Source organism: Lathyrus oleraceus, chromosome 1 (assembly GCF_024323335.1).
Source record: "Lathyrus oleraceus cultivar Zhongwan6 chromosome 1, CAAS_Psat_ZW6_1.0, whole genome shotgun sequence".
In the NCBI taxonomy this organism is placed as follows: Eukaryota; Viridiplantae; Streptophyta; class Magnoliopsida; order Fabales; family Fabaceae; genus Lathyrus; species Lathyrus oleraceus.
Window position 1 is genome coordinate 435023541 of NC_066579.1, and position 14421 is coordinate 435037961.

Sequence of the window (14421 nt, forward strand, 5' to 3'; positions counted from 1 at the left end):
AAAATTAATTTTTTCTACAAAAAAACTTAGACCCTCCAATATTTTTCGAATTGCATGCATCTTGTAATTCATCTCTCGCTCTTTAACATATAGAATTTGGTTCAATGCCCCAAGTTCTTTAAAGCAACAATTCATTCTTTTATAATTTATTTTGCAAATCATCAATTTTTTTGACTAATTCTGAGTCATCATCATTATTTTAATTTATGATGATGATTATTATGATGACAGTGATGAAGATGATTAAAAAAGTTTCAACAAATTTGATGTTTTGAAATATAAATAGAAGAGAATGAACATTTACTTTGGAGAACTTGCAACATTGAACCAAATTCTATATATTAAAGAGCGAGATATGAATTACAAGATGCATGCAATTCGAAAAACATTGATTGATCTAAGTTGATTTTTAAATATAACTTAATTTTGCATATTATCATTTTCTAAATCAATTTAAGTGAATGCATGTTCAGTGATGGATTAGTGAGACAAACAATCTACATACGATATAATAAACTCAACTGGAATTAAAAAACGAGGCAAACATTTTGAATAACAACAACATATCAACTCATAAAATGTTTCACAATCGTATATTTTATTGAAAAGATTCATGGAGAATAAAGATAAATAAATGGTCTAATTTTCTTATAATTACATCCACACTAAAAGGAGGATGAAGCTGAAGTGAGAATTACAAACTTGTATCTCATTCTGGATCTTTCATACAAGTTTGTAGCTTTCACATTAACTTCGTCCTTCTTGTATTTTTTATTCATAGAAATACAAACAATTTATGAACCACACCTACAAGTCAAAATATATATTAGCATGTTAGCCTGATTTGGAAACATAAACTACAATGACATTGTAATCCTACAAACAACATGTTAACCCGATTTGGAAACATAAACTAGCATGACATTAACAACATGCTAACACAAACGGAAACCCAAGTAATGTCTAATACATTATTGTCTTTATTGAACTAGTGTCTTAAATGTAATAAAATTGACCTAGACATAAATTAGATTTTTAAGAAGAACACGAAAACAAAGATCATTTCATGAAACATACCAAGATTTTTAGATTTTTAAGAAGAACTACTATCATATGTGGAATAAACATTGTAAATGAGATACATTTAAAAAATAGAGATTCAAGTAGAGATAATCCAAAAAACACGAAAATCATGCCAAATGAAAACCCTAAACCCTAAGCTTTCTACCAAATGAAAACACGAAAATCATGCCATATGAAAACGTATGAAAAACAAAGCAAAATGGAAGAACATATACACAGAAAAATGGAAGAAAGCGTATTATAACATGGAAGAAAACGTATGAATAACATGGAAGAAAGCGTATGAATAAGAAAAAGAAGAAGAACAAATATAAAGCGTAGAACTTGATTACCTTCTAGTATGAAAAAGCTTATAAAGATGAGTTCACTGCATGTGGAAAAGAGAGATGTTAGGATTTTGTTTTGAGAGAGACAACTATTTCATGTTGAAGCTTGATAACTTCACTAATTATATATATGTAAAACTTATCACCACGGTTGTTAAAAAAAAACCATGGTAAAATGTTAGTACTATTTACAACAATGTATGGTACTAGTTGTAGTAATAGATATTTTAATTTTAATATATTTATAAAAGTATAAGGACAAACCCTTTTTGTAACGAAAAAATAAAAAAAATTATTGGTGTTGGGATTTGAAGCAAGTAACCTTTCTTCTATCACCATGGTTGTTATTATGACCCGTGATGAAATATCTTTTAATAAAATAATCCAAAAAATTGGCGCATGAAAATGATATATTACTATGGTTGTTTAAAAGACCGTAGTAATATGGTGTTACCAAAGATATTTTTTGTAGAGGTGTCCCAACCTTCATTGAGGTTTCAATCTTGTTTATAATATGTTTGAGAACTCTAGAGTCATGATAATCAATTGGCAACCTGGATATCCTTACCCAAGCTACAACTTTTTGAATAGTAAGATAATGGTCATATATAAACCATGAACCATTCATCAACGATGCGACATGATTTATTTCATGAGAGAAAGTAACCAAATGATAATCGTTACTCAAATCAACAATGATTATTATTCCTTTTTTCACTCACATTTTCTTCAATCTTGTCTCTAGTGCTTTATATCCAATCCTTCTTCCAAAAAGTTTAACAATAACACCTGTCTTCCATGGCCTATGAATCCTTTTCTCTTCTGCTTGTGAAACAACAAAAAGAGGACACTAATAATCCCCAATTGTTTGCTTTTCCACTCACATTTCTTCTATTTCAAACCTACCAAGATCTCCATTCTCATCCTTCTGATCAGATCCATCCATATTCTCCTCCTCGTCCATTATACCATCAACGCCCACTACCATTTCTTATAGGATTTGGTTGCTAACACTTTCTCCTCCACCCCTTCCTTATGCTCTCCTACCTTTCCATCTAGTTCTATGATTTCTTCATCCATATCCCGAAGATTACTATCTTTGAACTTCTTTGTGATCAATCATTTCTTTACTTATAAAATTTGGTTACCTTTTAAACGAACAACTCTAAAATGAATTAAATAACTAATAGATAAATGAAAAAAAATTGAACTCCATAATAAATATTTATAATTTTGCAAGTTTAGATGCTTTAAATATTTTATAAAGTTAGTTTTTGTGTAAAAAAATTTAAATGAGTCGTGGTCATTTATTTCTTTACTTATAAAATTTAGTTACTTTTTGAATGAGCAACTCTAAAAATTTAGTATGAATTCTTTCATTAGTAAAGAGATATATTATTCTTAAAAAAAGACAGACAACTGATTCTCCTAAACACCGTGTTAAGGAGAGATTTATGTGAAAGAAAAAAACAAAGAGAATAAGAAAAAAATCTTAATCTTTATTTAAATAAAAAAGTTTCAACGTCTTTCAAAATTTTAAAGAGGAAAATTATTAGGAATGACAATGGGTACCCGTGAGCACGAGTATTAGTCCCGTGATACCCTTCTCCTTTAATAAATATGATACTAGTGTTTGTCTCATACCATTGCACATATCCGTCAAATGGGTATCCGTAGATTTTGAGAAATCCATGGCTATTTATGGATATCCATGAATACCTTTTTCTTTTAATTAAATTATAATTTATTAATTTTTCTTATTCTAAATATAAAGTTATGTGTATAACTTTTGAAGAAGGCAGAAAACAAGAAGAAGACGCGGAAATAAAATGTATGAAACTAGGGTTTTAAGTGAAAAGAAGATTACCAAGTTATATTAAGTAGCTATTAAGGAAAAGAATTTATCAAGTATGATAATTTTAAAAAATATTTAAGTAATTTTTTCAATTATTAACGGATACGGATACTCATTAAACTATCCAACATGTGTCCAAGATGAGTTTTACACGTGATTACGTGTTTTTTTTGCAATCCCTAAAAACCAATGCACTATAAAATTAGTTTTTGCAATCCCTAAAGCTATGTTTGATAAAAAAAAATAGGCTGATGATTAATAATAAAATGGACAGTTTATAGTTGATAACCGTTGATAAATTACTTAACATATTTAATTAATTAATGATTCTACTAATTGATAAATATGAAATGATATAAAAAAACATTCTCAATTAATAATTTAGCAATTAAATTATCTTATTTATTATAAAATTAATTTGTATTAGATAAAATTAAACGTAACAATAAACACATATAAATATATATATTGTAAATTAAACATAACATAAAAATATATTCAACACATAAATATAAATGGGACCTAACCTGCTCTGATACCAATTTGATATCAATGAGACATATATTGAACAAAAAATAAACACACAAAGTAGAGATAGAGCAAGAGGAAGTAATTTCTCAATTGTATTTAATTTTTCTGATATGATGATTTTCAATCCATAGCTTGCATGCCTTTATATAGGCTTTGAATTCACAAAAATTAATGGCTAAGCTACTTAAAATGTAAGTATTTAATTTAGGCGATGATACAGGCTGGCCACTACTTTTCCTTTCTTAATTTATAAGTTTAGTGCTAATGGATAATATATGTAGTTTCTAAATGCTTCTAGTTAATACCATTTTTATATCCTAAATCTTCTCACTACTTCTACTTCTTTCTTGATTTAATTCCAACATTGCCTCCCTTAAATCAAGCTTTCATATTTATCATTCCAAGCATCTTCTTCAACTTGTAAAATAACTCAATCTTTAGAGGCTTTGTAAATATATCTGCCATTTGTTCTTCAGTTGGACAGTACTCGATCACCACTTCTTTTTCTGCTATCAACTCTCTTATCTTATGAAACCGAATATCAATGTGCTTGGAACGTCCATGAAAAACCGGATTCTTACTCAGTGCAATTGCCGACTTGTTGTCGCAATATATCTTTGTAGGACTATTCTGCTTGTGATGTATCACTTCTAAAATTCTTCTCATCCATACGGTTTGAGTAGCACAACTGGTTGCTGCAATATATTTTGCTTCTGCAGTAGAAAGTGCAACAACTGGTTGTTTCTTCGAAGACCATGAAATTGCACCTGTTCCTAAATGAAATGTGCACCCTGACGTGCTTTTTCTTGTTTCTATATCTCCAGCCCAATCACTATCTGTGTATCCAACAAGTTCCACTTCATTATTACTAGCATAAAAAATTCCATCAGTCAGTGTACCTTTGATATAACGAAGAATCCTTTTAGCTCCTTGCCAATGACTAACATATGGTTCTTCCATGAATCTGCTGAGCAATCCAACTCCATAAACTATATCTGGTCTTGTCGCAGTCAAATATCTCAGGCTTCCGATCAAACTTTTATATTTGGTTGAGTCTACCTTTTTTCCATCATTTTCTCTTGTCAACTTCAACTTTTCTTCAACAGGTGTGTAAACAGGCTTTGAGTGTTTCATCTTGAACTTCTTCAAAATATCACTCGCATACTTTTTTTGAGAAATGAAAATTCCATCATCTTGTTGGAGGAACTCAATGCCAAGGAAATAAGACATTAGGCCCAAATCTGTCATTTCCAAATGCCGAATCATAGCCTCCCTGAATTTTGTAATCATTTCTGAATTATTTCCAGTGAAAATCAAGTCATCAACATATAGGCACACAATAAGGACATCTCCAGGATCCATGTATTTGATATATAACGTGTGCTCGTGAGGACATCTCTGAAAACCATTCTTCACAAAATAAGAATCAATTTTGTTATACCAAGCTCTTGGTGCCTGCTTCAAGCCATATAATGCTTTCTTCAACCTATAGACTTTATCTTCCTTTCCTTTTACAACATATCCTGCAGGTTGCTCAACATAGACTTCTTCTTCCAGATTACCATTAAGAAATGCAGACTTAACATCCATTTGATGTAGTTTCCAACTATTTTGAGCTGATATCGAAATAAGCATTCTAATTGTATCTAACCTTGCAACAGGTGCAAATACTTCAAAGTAATCAATACCTGGTCTTTGCTTATATCCTTTTGCCACCAATCTTGCTTTATACCGATCAATCTCACCATTGGGTTTGTACTTTGTGTTGTATACCCACTTCACTCCTATAGCTTTCATGTCTGCTGGTAACTCTGTCAGCTCCCATGTTTGATTCTTCTCAATTGCATTGATTTCTTCATTCATAGCTTTTCTCCAATTTTCATCATCAGCTGCTTCTTCAAAAATAAATGGCTCACAATCTGCAAATAAAGCAAAGTTGATAATCTCCTCATCAGATGGGTCATTATCATTACCCAAAACACAATCTTGCAATCTGGCTGGTAATCTATGTGGCCTTTGTTGCTTGTTGGATGTTTCTGGCTCATCAGGCGTTGTTCGTTGTCTGTTGGATGTCTCTGGCTCATCAGGTGTTAGATTATATTCATTTACCTCTTCGTAATCATTTGAGGTTACTATTGGATCTTTTTGTGACTTTGAGGACCAATCCCACGTTCCCCCTTCATCAAAAGTCACATCTCGACTAATAATCACCTTCTTTGTTTTTGGATTGTAAAGCTTATAGGCCTTTGAGTTTGAACTATAACCAACAAAGATACATCTTTCTCCTTTGTCATCTAACTTCTTTCTCAATTGATCTGGTACATGAGCATATGCAATACATCTAAAAATTCTAAGGTGTCGGATTGATGGTTTTCTTCCACTCCAAGCTTCTTCGGGAGTCTTTTCTCGAACACTCTTTGTAGGACACCTGTTTAAAATATAAACTGCAGTAGTAACACCTTCCGCCCAAAATTCCTTAGGCATCTGTTTGGCCTTCAGCATGCATCTCACCATATCCATGATTGTTCTATTCTTTCTTTCAGCAACTCCATTCTGTTGAGGTGTGTACCTTGTTGTTAATTGATGCTCAATTCCATGTTGTTCAAAGAAACTTGTACCAGCGAGGTATTCTTGGCCTCTGTCTGTTCTCAAAGCTTTGATTCTATAACCACTTTGTTTTTCTACAAATGCCTTGAATGTCTTGAAGGCATCACATGCTTCTGATTTTTGTTTCAAGAAATGCACCCAAGTCTTTCTACTAAAATCATCAATAAAAGTAATAAAGTACTTACAGCCACTTGGTGTTGGTATTTCCACTGAACATAAGTCTGAATGAATTATCTCTAGCAGCTTCTTTGCTCGCCAAGACATTCCAGTTGGAAATGAATCTCTATGCCTCTTTCCAATTTGACAAGTCTCACATACTCCATTCGGAATATTCACAACAGGCAATCCAGAAACATATTCTTTTCTTGACAAGTAATTCAAGCCAGAAAAATGAAAGTGACCAAATCTCATGTGCCACAACCAATCATCATTTGGAAGAATAGAACTCAAGCAAGGAAATTTTTCATGTTGAATTTTCAAAGGAAATAGGCGGTTCGATGTCATTCTTACTTTTGTGATAAATCTTCCATTTCTGTCCATCAACGTGCAAAAACCATTGTGAATCTGCATGTTGTAACCTTTCTCCGATAGTTGTCCCATACTCAAGAGATTATGATGAAGACCAGAAGCATAGAAAACATCACCAATAAAGTTTTGAGTTCCATTTTTCAACCTGATAGAAATTCGGCCTTTCCCCAAAATTGGAATATTTGAATTATTTCCAAACTTCATGGTAGATTTTACCGTTTCGTTTAGAGAAGAAAATAATTCCTTTTTCCCACACATATGATTACTACAGCCAGTATCCAGATACTAAATATCCTCTTCCTTAGAGAATGTATTACTGGCCAAAAATAAATTTTGTGGATTTTCAAAGTACTCGCCTGTATTTTGATACGAACTTTCTGCCACATTTGCCTGATGTTTGTATCTGCAATCAGCTGCTTTGTGTCCAAACTTTCCACAGTGATAACAACTATAATTCGTCCTTTCTTGGTTGTAGTTACCTCTTCCTCGACCACGATTGTTAAATCCAAAATTGTTTCCTCGACCACGATTGTTGTATCCAAAATTATTTCCACCTCTTCCTTGATTGGATGAATTGAAATTATTGTCTCTCCATTGGTTAAAGTTGCCATGCCCTCTTCCTCCACAATTTCCTCGGCCTCTGCCTCTATAATTTCCTCTTCCTCTGTTGAAAGTATTTTGACCTTTTTCTTCTACAATATATCTTGACTCAGAAGTGTTGTTGAAATTTACCTGACTCTTTAGAGCTTCTTCTTTTACCACTTTTTTGGTCTTTTCTAATATTCTGTTGACATGACTTTCAATGCTTCCCTGTAATTCTGCTACAGGCAGAGTATCTGTATCGTGGGACTCAATTATTGTAGTCACCACATGGTCAAACTTCATCGGCATCGTACGTAGAATTTTTTCTACCACTTTGCTATCTGGAATATCTTCTCCATATACTCGCATCTTGTTGACGAGATTTATAACACGAGAAAAATATTGTTCTACTGTTTCTGAATTTGACATTTCGTACCTTTCATATTCTCTACGCAACGATTGTAATTTGGACTTCTGAGCTTTCTCTACTCCTTTATGTGACAGCTTCAATATGTCCCACGCTTCTTTAGCAGTTTTGGCATTTGCTATTTTGCCAAATATTGAGTAATCAATTTCCTTGATGAATTTGTGAAAGTGCCAACTGGTCCCTTCTACGAGCAACTTCATCAGCTCCTTGTTGTAAACCAGGATCCACAAAGCTCCAAACATTGTGAGCTTTTAAATGTGTTGTCATCAACAGTTCCCAGTAACTGAAATCTAACTCTGCGGTTAATTTTGGACCGGACCAAACAAAATTGTAATTGTTTGCCATATTTTTCTCAAAAAAAAAATAATACTCACATTAGTTTTTGAGATAATGAGAACTCTTTTGTTCCTTACACACCAAATTTTTTTTTTTACGCTCACACTAGCAGGACCTAACCTGCTCTGATACCAATTTGATATCAATGGGACATATATTGAACAAAAAATAAACACACAAAGTAGAGATAGAGCAAGAGGAAGTAATTTCTCAATTGTATTTAATTTTTCTGATCTGATGATTTTCAATCCATAGCTTGAATGCCTTTATATAGGCTTTGAATTCACAAAACTTAATGGTTAAGCTACTTAAAATGTAAGTATTTAATTTAGGCGGTGATACAGGCTGGCCACTACTTTTCCTTTCTTAATTTATAAGTTTAGTGCTAATGGATAATATATGTAGTTTCTAAATGCTTCTAGTTAATACCATTTTTATATCCTAAATCTTCTCACTACTTCTACTTCTTTCTTGATTTAATTCCAACATGAACGACGAATGATGGAAGTAAACAACGATAGAGAAGGACAGTAAAATCGGCATAGAAAGAGAATGAATGAATGTGGAGTAAAAAGAACTAGGAACACTCAAAGGCCATCTCATGTAATTTATAGTGATGATATATTCATTTTGTGTACAAGCACCACAACTAACATTCATGCACTCATGCCAAATAGTTAGCAGAACAAAATCATTCATATACTTTATATTCTATTTCAATGTCTAGGTTGGCAAGTTTCTCCAAAGGATCATTGCCCTACAACTACCTTGGCTAGCTATCTTAAGTTGGATTGGGATATGTTGATTAGTATGGAGCCTTGGGCCAGAATTTTGAAAGCTAGAACTTTGAGACCTTATGGTGTTATTAAGCATCACATTTTCTTCTCTATATGGAATGAGATTACGGTTGAACTCGGTCTTCTCTCCTGTCACTCCAGATGACTCTTGGACAATGGAAATTGTATCAATTTTTGGTTGGATGCTTGTGTGGTCAATCTCTTTACACATAATCTAGCTTGTAGTTTCTTGCTTCAAAAGGAATCAGTATAATTTCAAAAGTCTCAAGAGTTTATTATAGAAAGTCATTGGAAATATTCTGATGCTTGGACACATATATTTCCTCTCCTAAACAAAGGGTTTGGCCAATTTCCATATCTGAATCCATTAGCCTCAAGGATGATTTTATTTTTAAATCAAAACCTCCAAGTAGAATTCATTGGGCTAATTACATTTGGAGCAAGGACATTCCTCCATTCAAGTCCTTGTTTGTTTGAAGAATGATGCAGCACATGATTGACACTAATGACATGCTTATGTTCAAAGGTATTACCCGGCCTCTTGTTGCTCATTGTGTAAATCTAGCATATAAACTTTGAATAATGTTTTCAATATTAAACTTCATTTGAGTCTAACTTTGATAATTAGATTTTTGGGCTTAGTTATTTAGGGCTTAGTTAGATTTGGATAATGTTTTTAGAAAACTCTTATAATGTTTGGAATATCTAGATATTTCTTAGGGTTGTAATATTTTCTAGAATACTCTTTGAATTTTTAGAGTTGAGAACTCTCTAAAATTAGTGTGTCTAGAGTTCTCCTTAGAATACTATAAATAGAGATGTAATCCTACACTTTTGTATCAAGCAAAAATACAAAGTTCTATCTCCACAAAGAATTGTCCTACCTATTAAATTTCTATTCAAGCCTCTAATATTTCCACACACACTTTCCCCAACCACAAAAGGCCTTATTTCCAATAAAGTGGCATCAGAGCTTCAAGGTCCTCAAAAGATGGCGAGTGAAGGTTTCCCTTTCCAAATGTCGATGCTCACAAAGAACAAGTATGACAATTGGAGTATTAAGATGAATACACTACTAAGAGCTTAAGATGTGTGAGATATCATTGAGAAAGGCTTAAAGGAGCAAGATGAAGCCTCGCTAAGTCAAGGTGTAAAGGAGATATTGAAGAAGTTAAGAAAGAGAGATAAGAAATCTCTCTTCCTCATTTATCAATCGGTGGATGAATATACATTTGAGAAGATCTCCAACGCAACGGTGGCCAAAGAAGCATGAGACAAGCTTCAAACTTTCCACAAAGGAGTGAAATAGGTGAAAAAGATTCATCTTTAAACTCTTAGAGGTGACTTTGATCGTTTATTTATGGAAGTGCTTAAGTCAATTTCTGATTATTTCTCTCGAGTATTGGTCGTAGTCAATCAACTTAAAAGAAATAGTGAAGATGTTGATGAGGTGAAAGTCATGGAGAAAATACTTTGCACTTTAAATCCAAGTTTTGACTTCATTGTTACCAACATTGAAGAAAACAAGGATTTAAAGACCATGATTATTGAGCAACTCAAGGGTTCCTTACAAGCATACGAAGAAAAAAAGAGAGAAAAATTAAACAAAAGGAGGCTATTGAGCAACTACTACAACTCAATATAAAGGAAACAAACTATGCGAATTACAAAAGCCAAAAAGGATTAGGTCGTGGCCAAGATTGTGAACGTGGACAAGGACATGGAGGAGAAGGAAGAGGCAGTTACAATAACTACTCTAACAACTTCAACAATGGAGAAAGAAGTTGGAACCCACAAGCAACAAGAGATCTTGGAAGAGGAAATTCATGTTCGAGGTGCGACAAATCACAAATCAATTACTTCAATTGCAACAAGATCGGTTACTATGCATCTGAGTGTAAATTCTTGAAGAAGGTTGTGGAGAAAGCTAACTTTGTAGGAGAAAAAGACTGAGAAGAAGAAACTTTGTTGCTCGCGTGCCAAAACCAAGTTGAAGAGAAAATAAACAAGTGGTACATCGACACCGACGCAAGCAACCACATGTGCGGTGATCGAAGCATGTACGTAGAGATCAATGAAGCGAAAACTGGAAATGCCTCATTTGGAGATGAGAATCATAAATTCATATCCAATTTCTACTATGTTCCTAACATGAAGAATAATATTTTGAGCTTGGGACAATTATTAGAGAAAGACTATGACATCCACTTGAAAGAACATAGTATTTTCTTAAAAGATTACGGACATACCTTGATTTCTAAGGTGCATATGTCAAAGAATAGAATGTTCCTCTTGAACATTCAAAATTATGTGGCAAAGTGTTTCAAGGCTTACTATACCGACTCTTCATGATTATGTCATCTACAATTCAGACACCTCAACTTTGACAATCTAGAATGTTTGTCAAAAAAGGAGATGGTGATATGCTTGCCTAGTATAAACCACCTAGACAAACTTTGCGAAGGATGTCTAATTAGGAAGCAATTTCGGAAAATCTTTCTGAAGGAATCAATGTCAAGTGCGACAAAATCGCTAGAGCTCATACACACCGATATCAGTGGACCAATCAATCTAAACTATTTTGGCAAGAGTAAATACTTTCTCCTCTTTATTGATGATTATTCCAGAAAAACTTAGGTTTATTTCTTGAAGGAGAAGTCAGAAGTGTTTGAAAACTTTAATAAGTTCAAAGCCCTTATGGAGAAAGAAAGTAGTCTTTCCACTAAGGCCATGAGATATGGACGAGGAGGAGAGTTCACTTCAAATGAGTTCCACAAATATTGTGAAGACCATGGAATCCTCCGACCACTAACAGTGTCAAGATCGCCACAACAAAATGGAGTAACAGAGAGAAAGAATCGGACCATACTTAACATGGTGCGAAGCATGCTCAAAAGCAAGAAGATGCCAAAAAAGTTTTGGGCCGAAGCAGTGGAATGTGTGGTTTACTTGACAAATCGTTCCCCAATAAGAAGCGTGCATGAGAAGATGCCACAAGAAGCATGAAGTGGAGGGAATCCCAGGATCTCTCACCTCAAATTGTTTGGAAGCATTTCCTATACCCATTTTCCAGATGAAATGAGAGAAAAGCTCGATGATAAAAGTGAGAAGTACATATTTGTGGGTTACGAATCAAGCTTCAAAAGGTACACACTCTATAATCCAAATAGTGGAAAGATCGTCATAAGCCATGACATGGAGTTCTAAGAAGAAGATTGTTGGGATTAGAGTGTTCAAGAAGGCAAGTACGATTTTCTTCCTTATTTTGAAGAAGAAGACAAAATTGAACAACCAATGATAGAGGAACATATTATACCACATGCCTCACCGATATCAAGGTTGAGTGAGACAAGCTCAAGTGAGAGGAAACCATGACCAAGGAGCATTGAAGAGCTTTATGAGGTAACCGAAAACCAAAACGACATTAACCTCTTTTGTCTTTTTGGTGATTGTGAGCTTATAAGCTATCAAGAAGCAGTTGAAAATCATAAAGTGGAAAGATGCCATGGACCAAGAAATCAATTCAATCACGAAGAATGATATGTGGGAACTTACTACATTTCCACGAGGACACAAAGCAATCGAGTAAGATGGATGTACAAGGCGAAGACGAGTGCAAAAAGAGACGTGGAGATATACAAAGCAAGATTGGTGGAGAAAGGCTATAATCAAAGACAAAGGATTGACTATGATGAGGTATTTTCCCCCGTTGCTCGTCTTGAAACTATTAGACTGATCAGTTCTTTGGAAGCCCAAAATGAATGGAAGATCCATCAAATGGATGTGAAGTCGGCCTTCTTAAACGATTTTCTCTAAGAAGAAGTTTATATCGAGCAACCACAGGGCTACAAAGTAAAATGGCAAGAAGAAAACGTGTTGAAGTTGAAGAAGGCCTTGTATAGACTCAAGCAAGCACCAAGAGCTTGGAATGTTCGAATAGACAAGTACTTTCAAGACAAGAACTTCATCAAGTGTCCATATGAGCATGCACTCTATATTAAAGCACAAAATGGAGATGTTTTTATTGTGTACTTATATGTTGATGACTTGATCTTCACATGGAACAATCTAAGCATGTTTAAAGAGTTCAAGAAAGACATGTCAAATGAATTTGAGATGACGGATATGGGGCTCATGGCATATTATCTCGACATCGAAGTAAAGCAAGAAGACAAAGGAATTTTTATCACCCAAGAAGACTATGCCAAAGAAGTCCTTAAGAAGTTCAAGATGGATGGTGCAAATCCAGTTGGCACCCTGATGGAATGTGCCAACAAGTTTAGTAAGCATGAAAATGGAGAGATTATGGATCCAACTCTTTACAAAAGTTTGGTTGGAAGTCTACGTTACTTGACAAGTACAAGGCCGAATATTCTCTATGCTGTAGAAGTCATAAGTCGCTACATGGAAGCTCCAACAATAACTCACTTCAAGGCGGCAAAGAGAATCCTTTGATACATCAAAGGTACAACAAACTTTGTCTTGCACTATTACTCTTCTAACAATTATGAGATTGTTGGCTATAGTGATAGCGATTGGAGAGGAGACTTGGATGAAAGAAAGAGAACTACTAATTTTGTGTTCTTTATGGGAGATACTGCTTTCACTTGGATTTCAAGGAAGCAAGTTATCGTCACACTGTTAACTTGTGAAGCTGAGTATGTCGCTGCCACATCATGCGTTTGTCATGCAATTTGGCTAAGGAGCTTGTTGAAAGAGTTAAAACTACCACAAGAAGATCCTATGAAAATATGTGTTGACAATAAATCAACACTTGCTTTAGCAAAGAATCACGTATTTCATGAAAGAAGTAAGCACATAGACACCCGCTACCACTTCATAAGAGAGTGCATCGAGAAGAAGGAGGTGAAGTTGAAGTATGTGATGTCTCGAAATCAAGCTACCGATATTTTCACCAAGCCATTCAAGTTGGAAACTTTTGTGAATCTAAGGAGTATGCTTGGAGTCACAAATCAAGTTTAAGGGGGGATGTTAAAATATCAAACTTGATTTGGATCTAATCTTATTATTTGGTGCCTTCAATCACAAGACTCATATTTCGGGTTGTCGAGGTATCTTTAGAAACAATCATGGAGACTTTATTTTAGATTTTCTTTGAAAATCTTAACAATTATTCTTGCATTCAAACTGAGTTCAGAGCTATGATAAGAGCAATCACAATTGCCTATGAGAATAATTGCTTTAAATTTTGGACTGAAACAAATTCTCTCATGATTGTCCAACATTTATTCAACATTTCATTAGTTCACTCAAATAAATTCTCTCATGGTTGTCCAAGCTTTATTCAACATTTCATTAGTTCCTTGGCAATTAAGAAAGGCTTGAAAT

The 14421-nt window shown here is 34.0% G+C and overlaps 1 protein-coding gene across 1 annotated transcript; it reads right to left on the reverse strand.

The window, feature by feature from the left end:
• Positions 1 to 7215: 7215 nt before the first annotated feature.
• On the reverse strand, positions 7216 to 8181 carry LOC127114817 (uncharacterized). Its single transcript, XM_051046662.1, has one exon. The coding sequence runs from the start codon at positions 8179 to 8181 to the stop codon at positions 7216 to 7218; it is 966 nt and encodes a 321-aa protein (XP_050902619.1).
• Between the last annotated feature and the right edge of the window lie 6240 nt (positions 8182 to 14421).

What these genes read in the sequence shown, in the direction of transcription:
- LOC127114817 (XM_051046662.1), bottom strand. Translation starts at nt 8,181, where the DNA reads ATGTTTGGAGCTTTGTGGATCCTGGTTTACAACAAGGAGCTGATGAAG.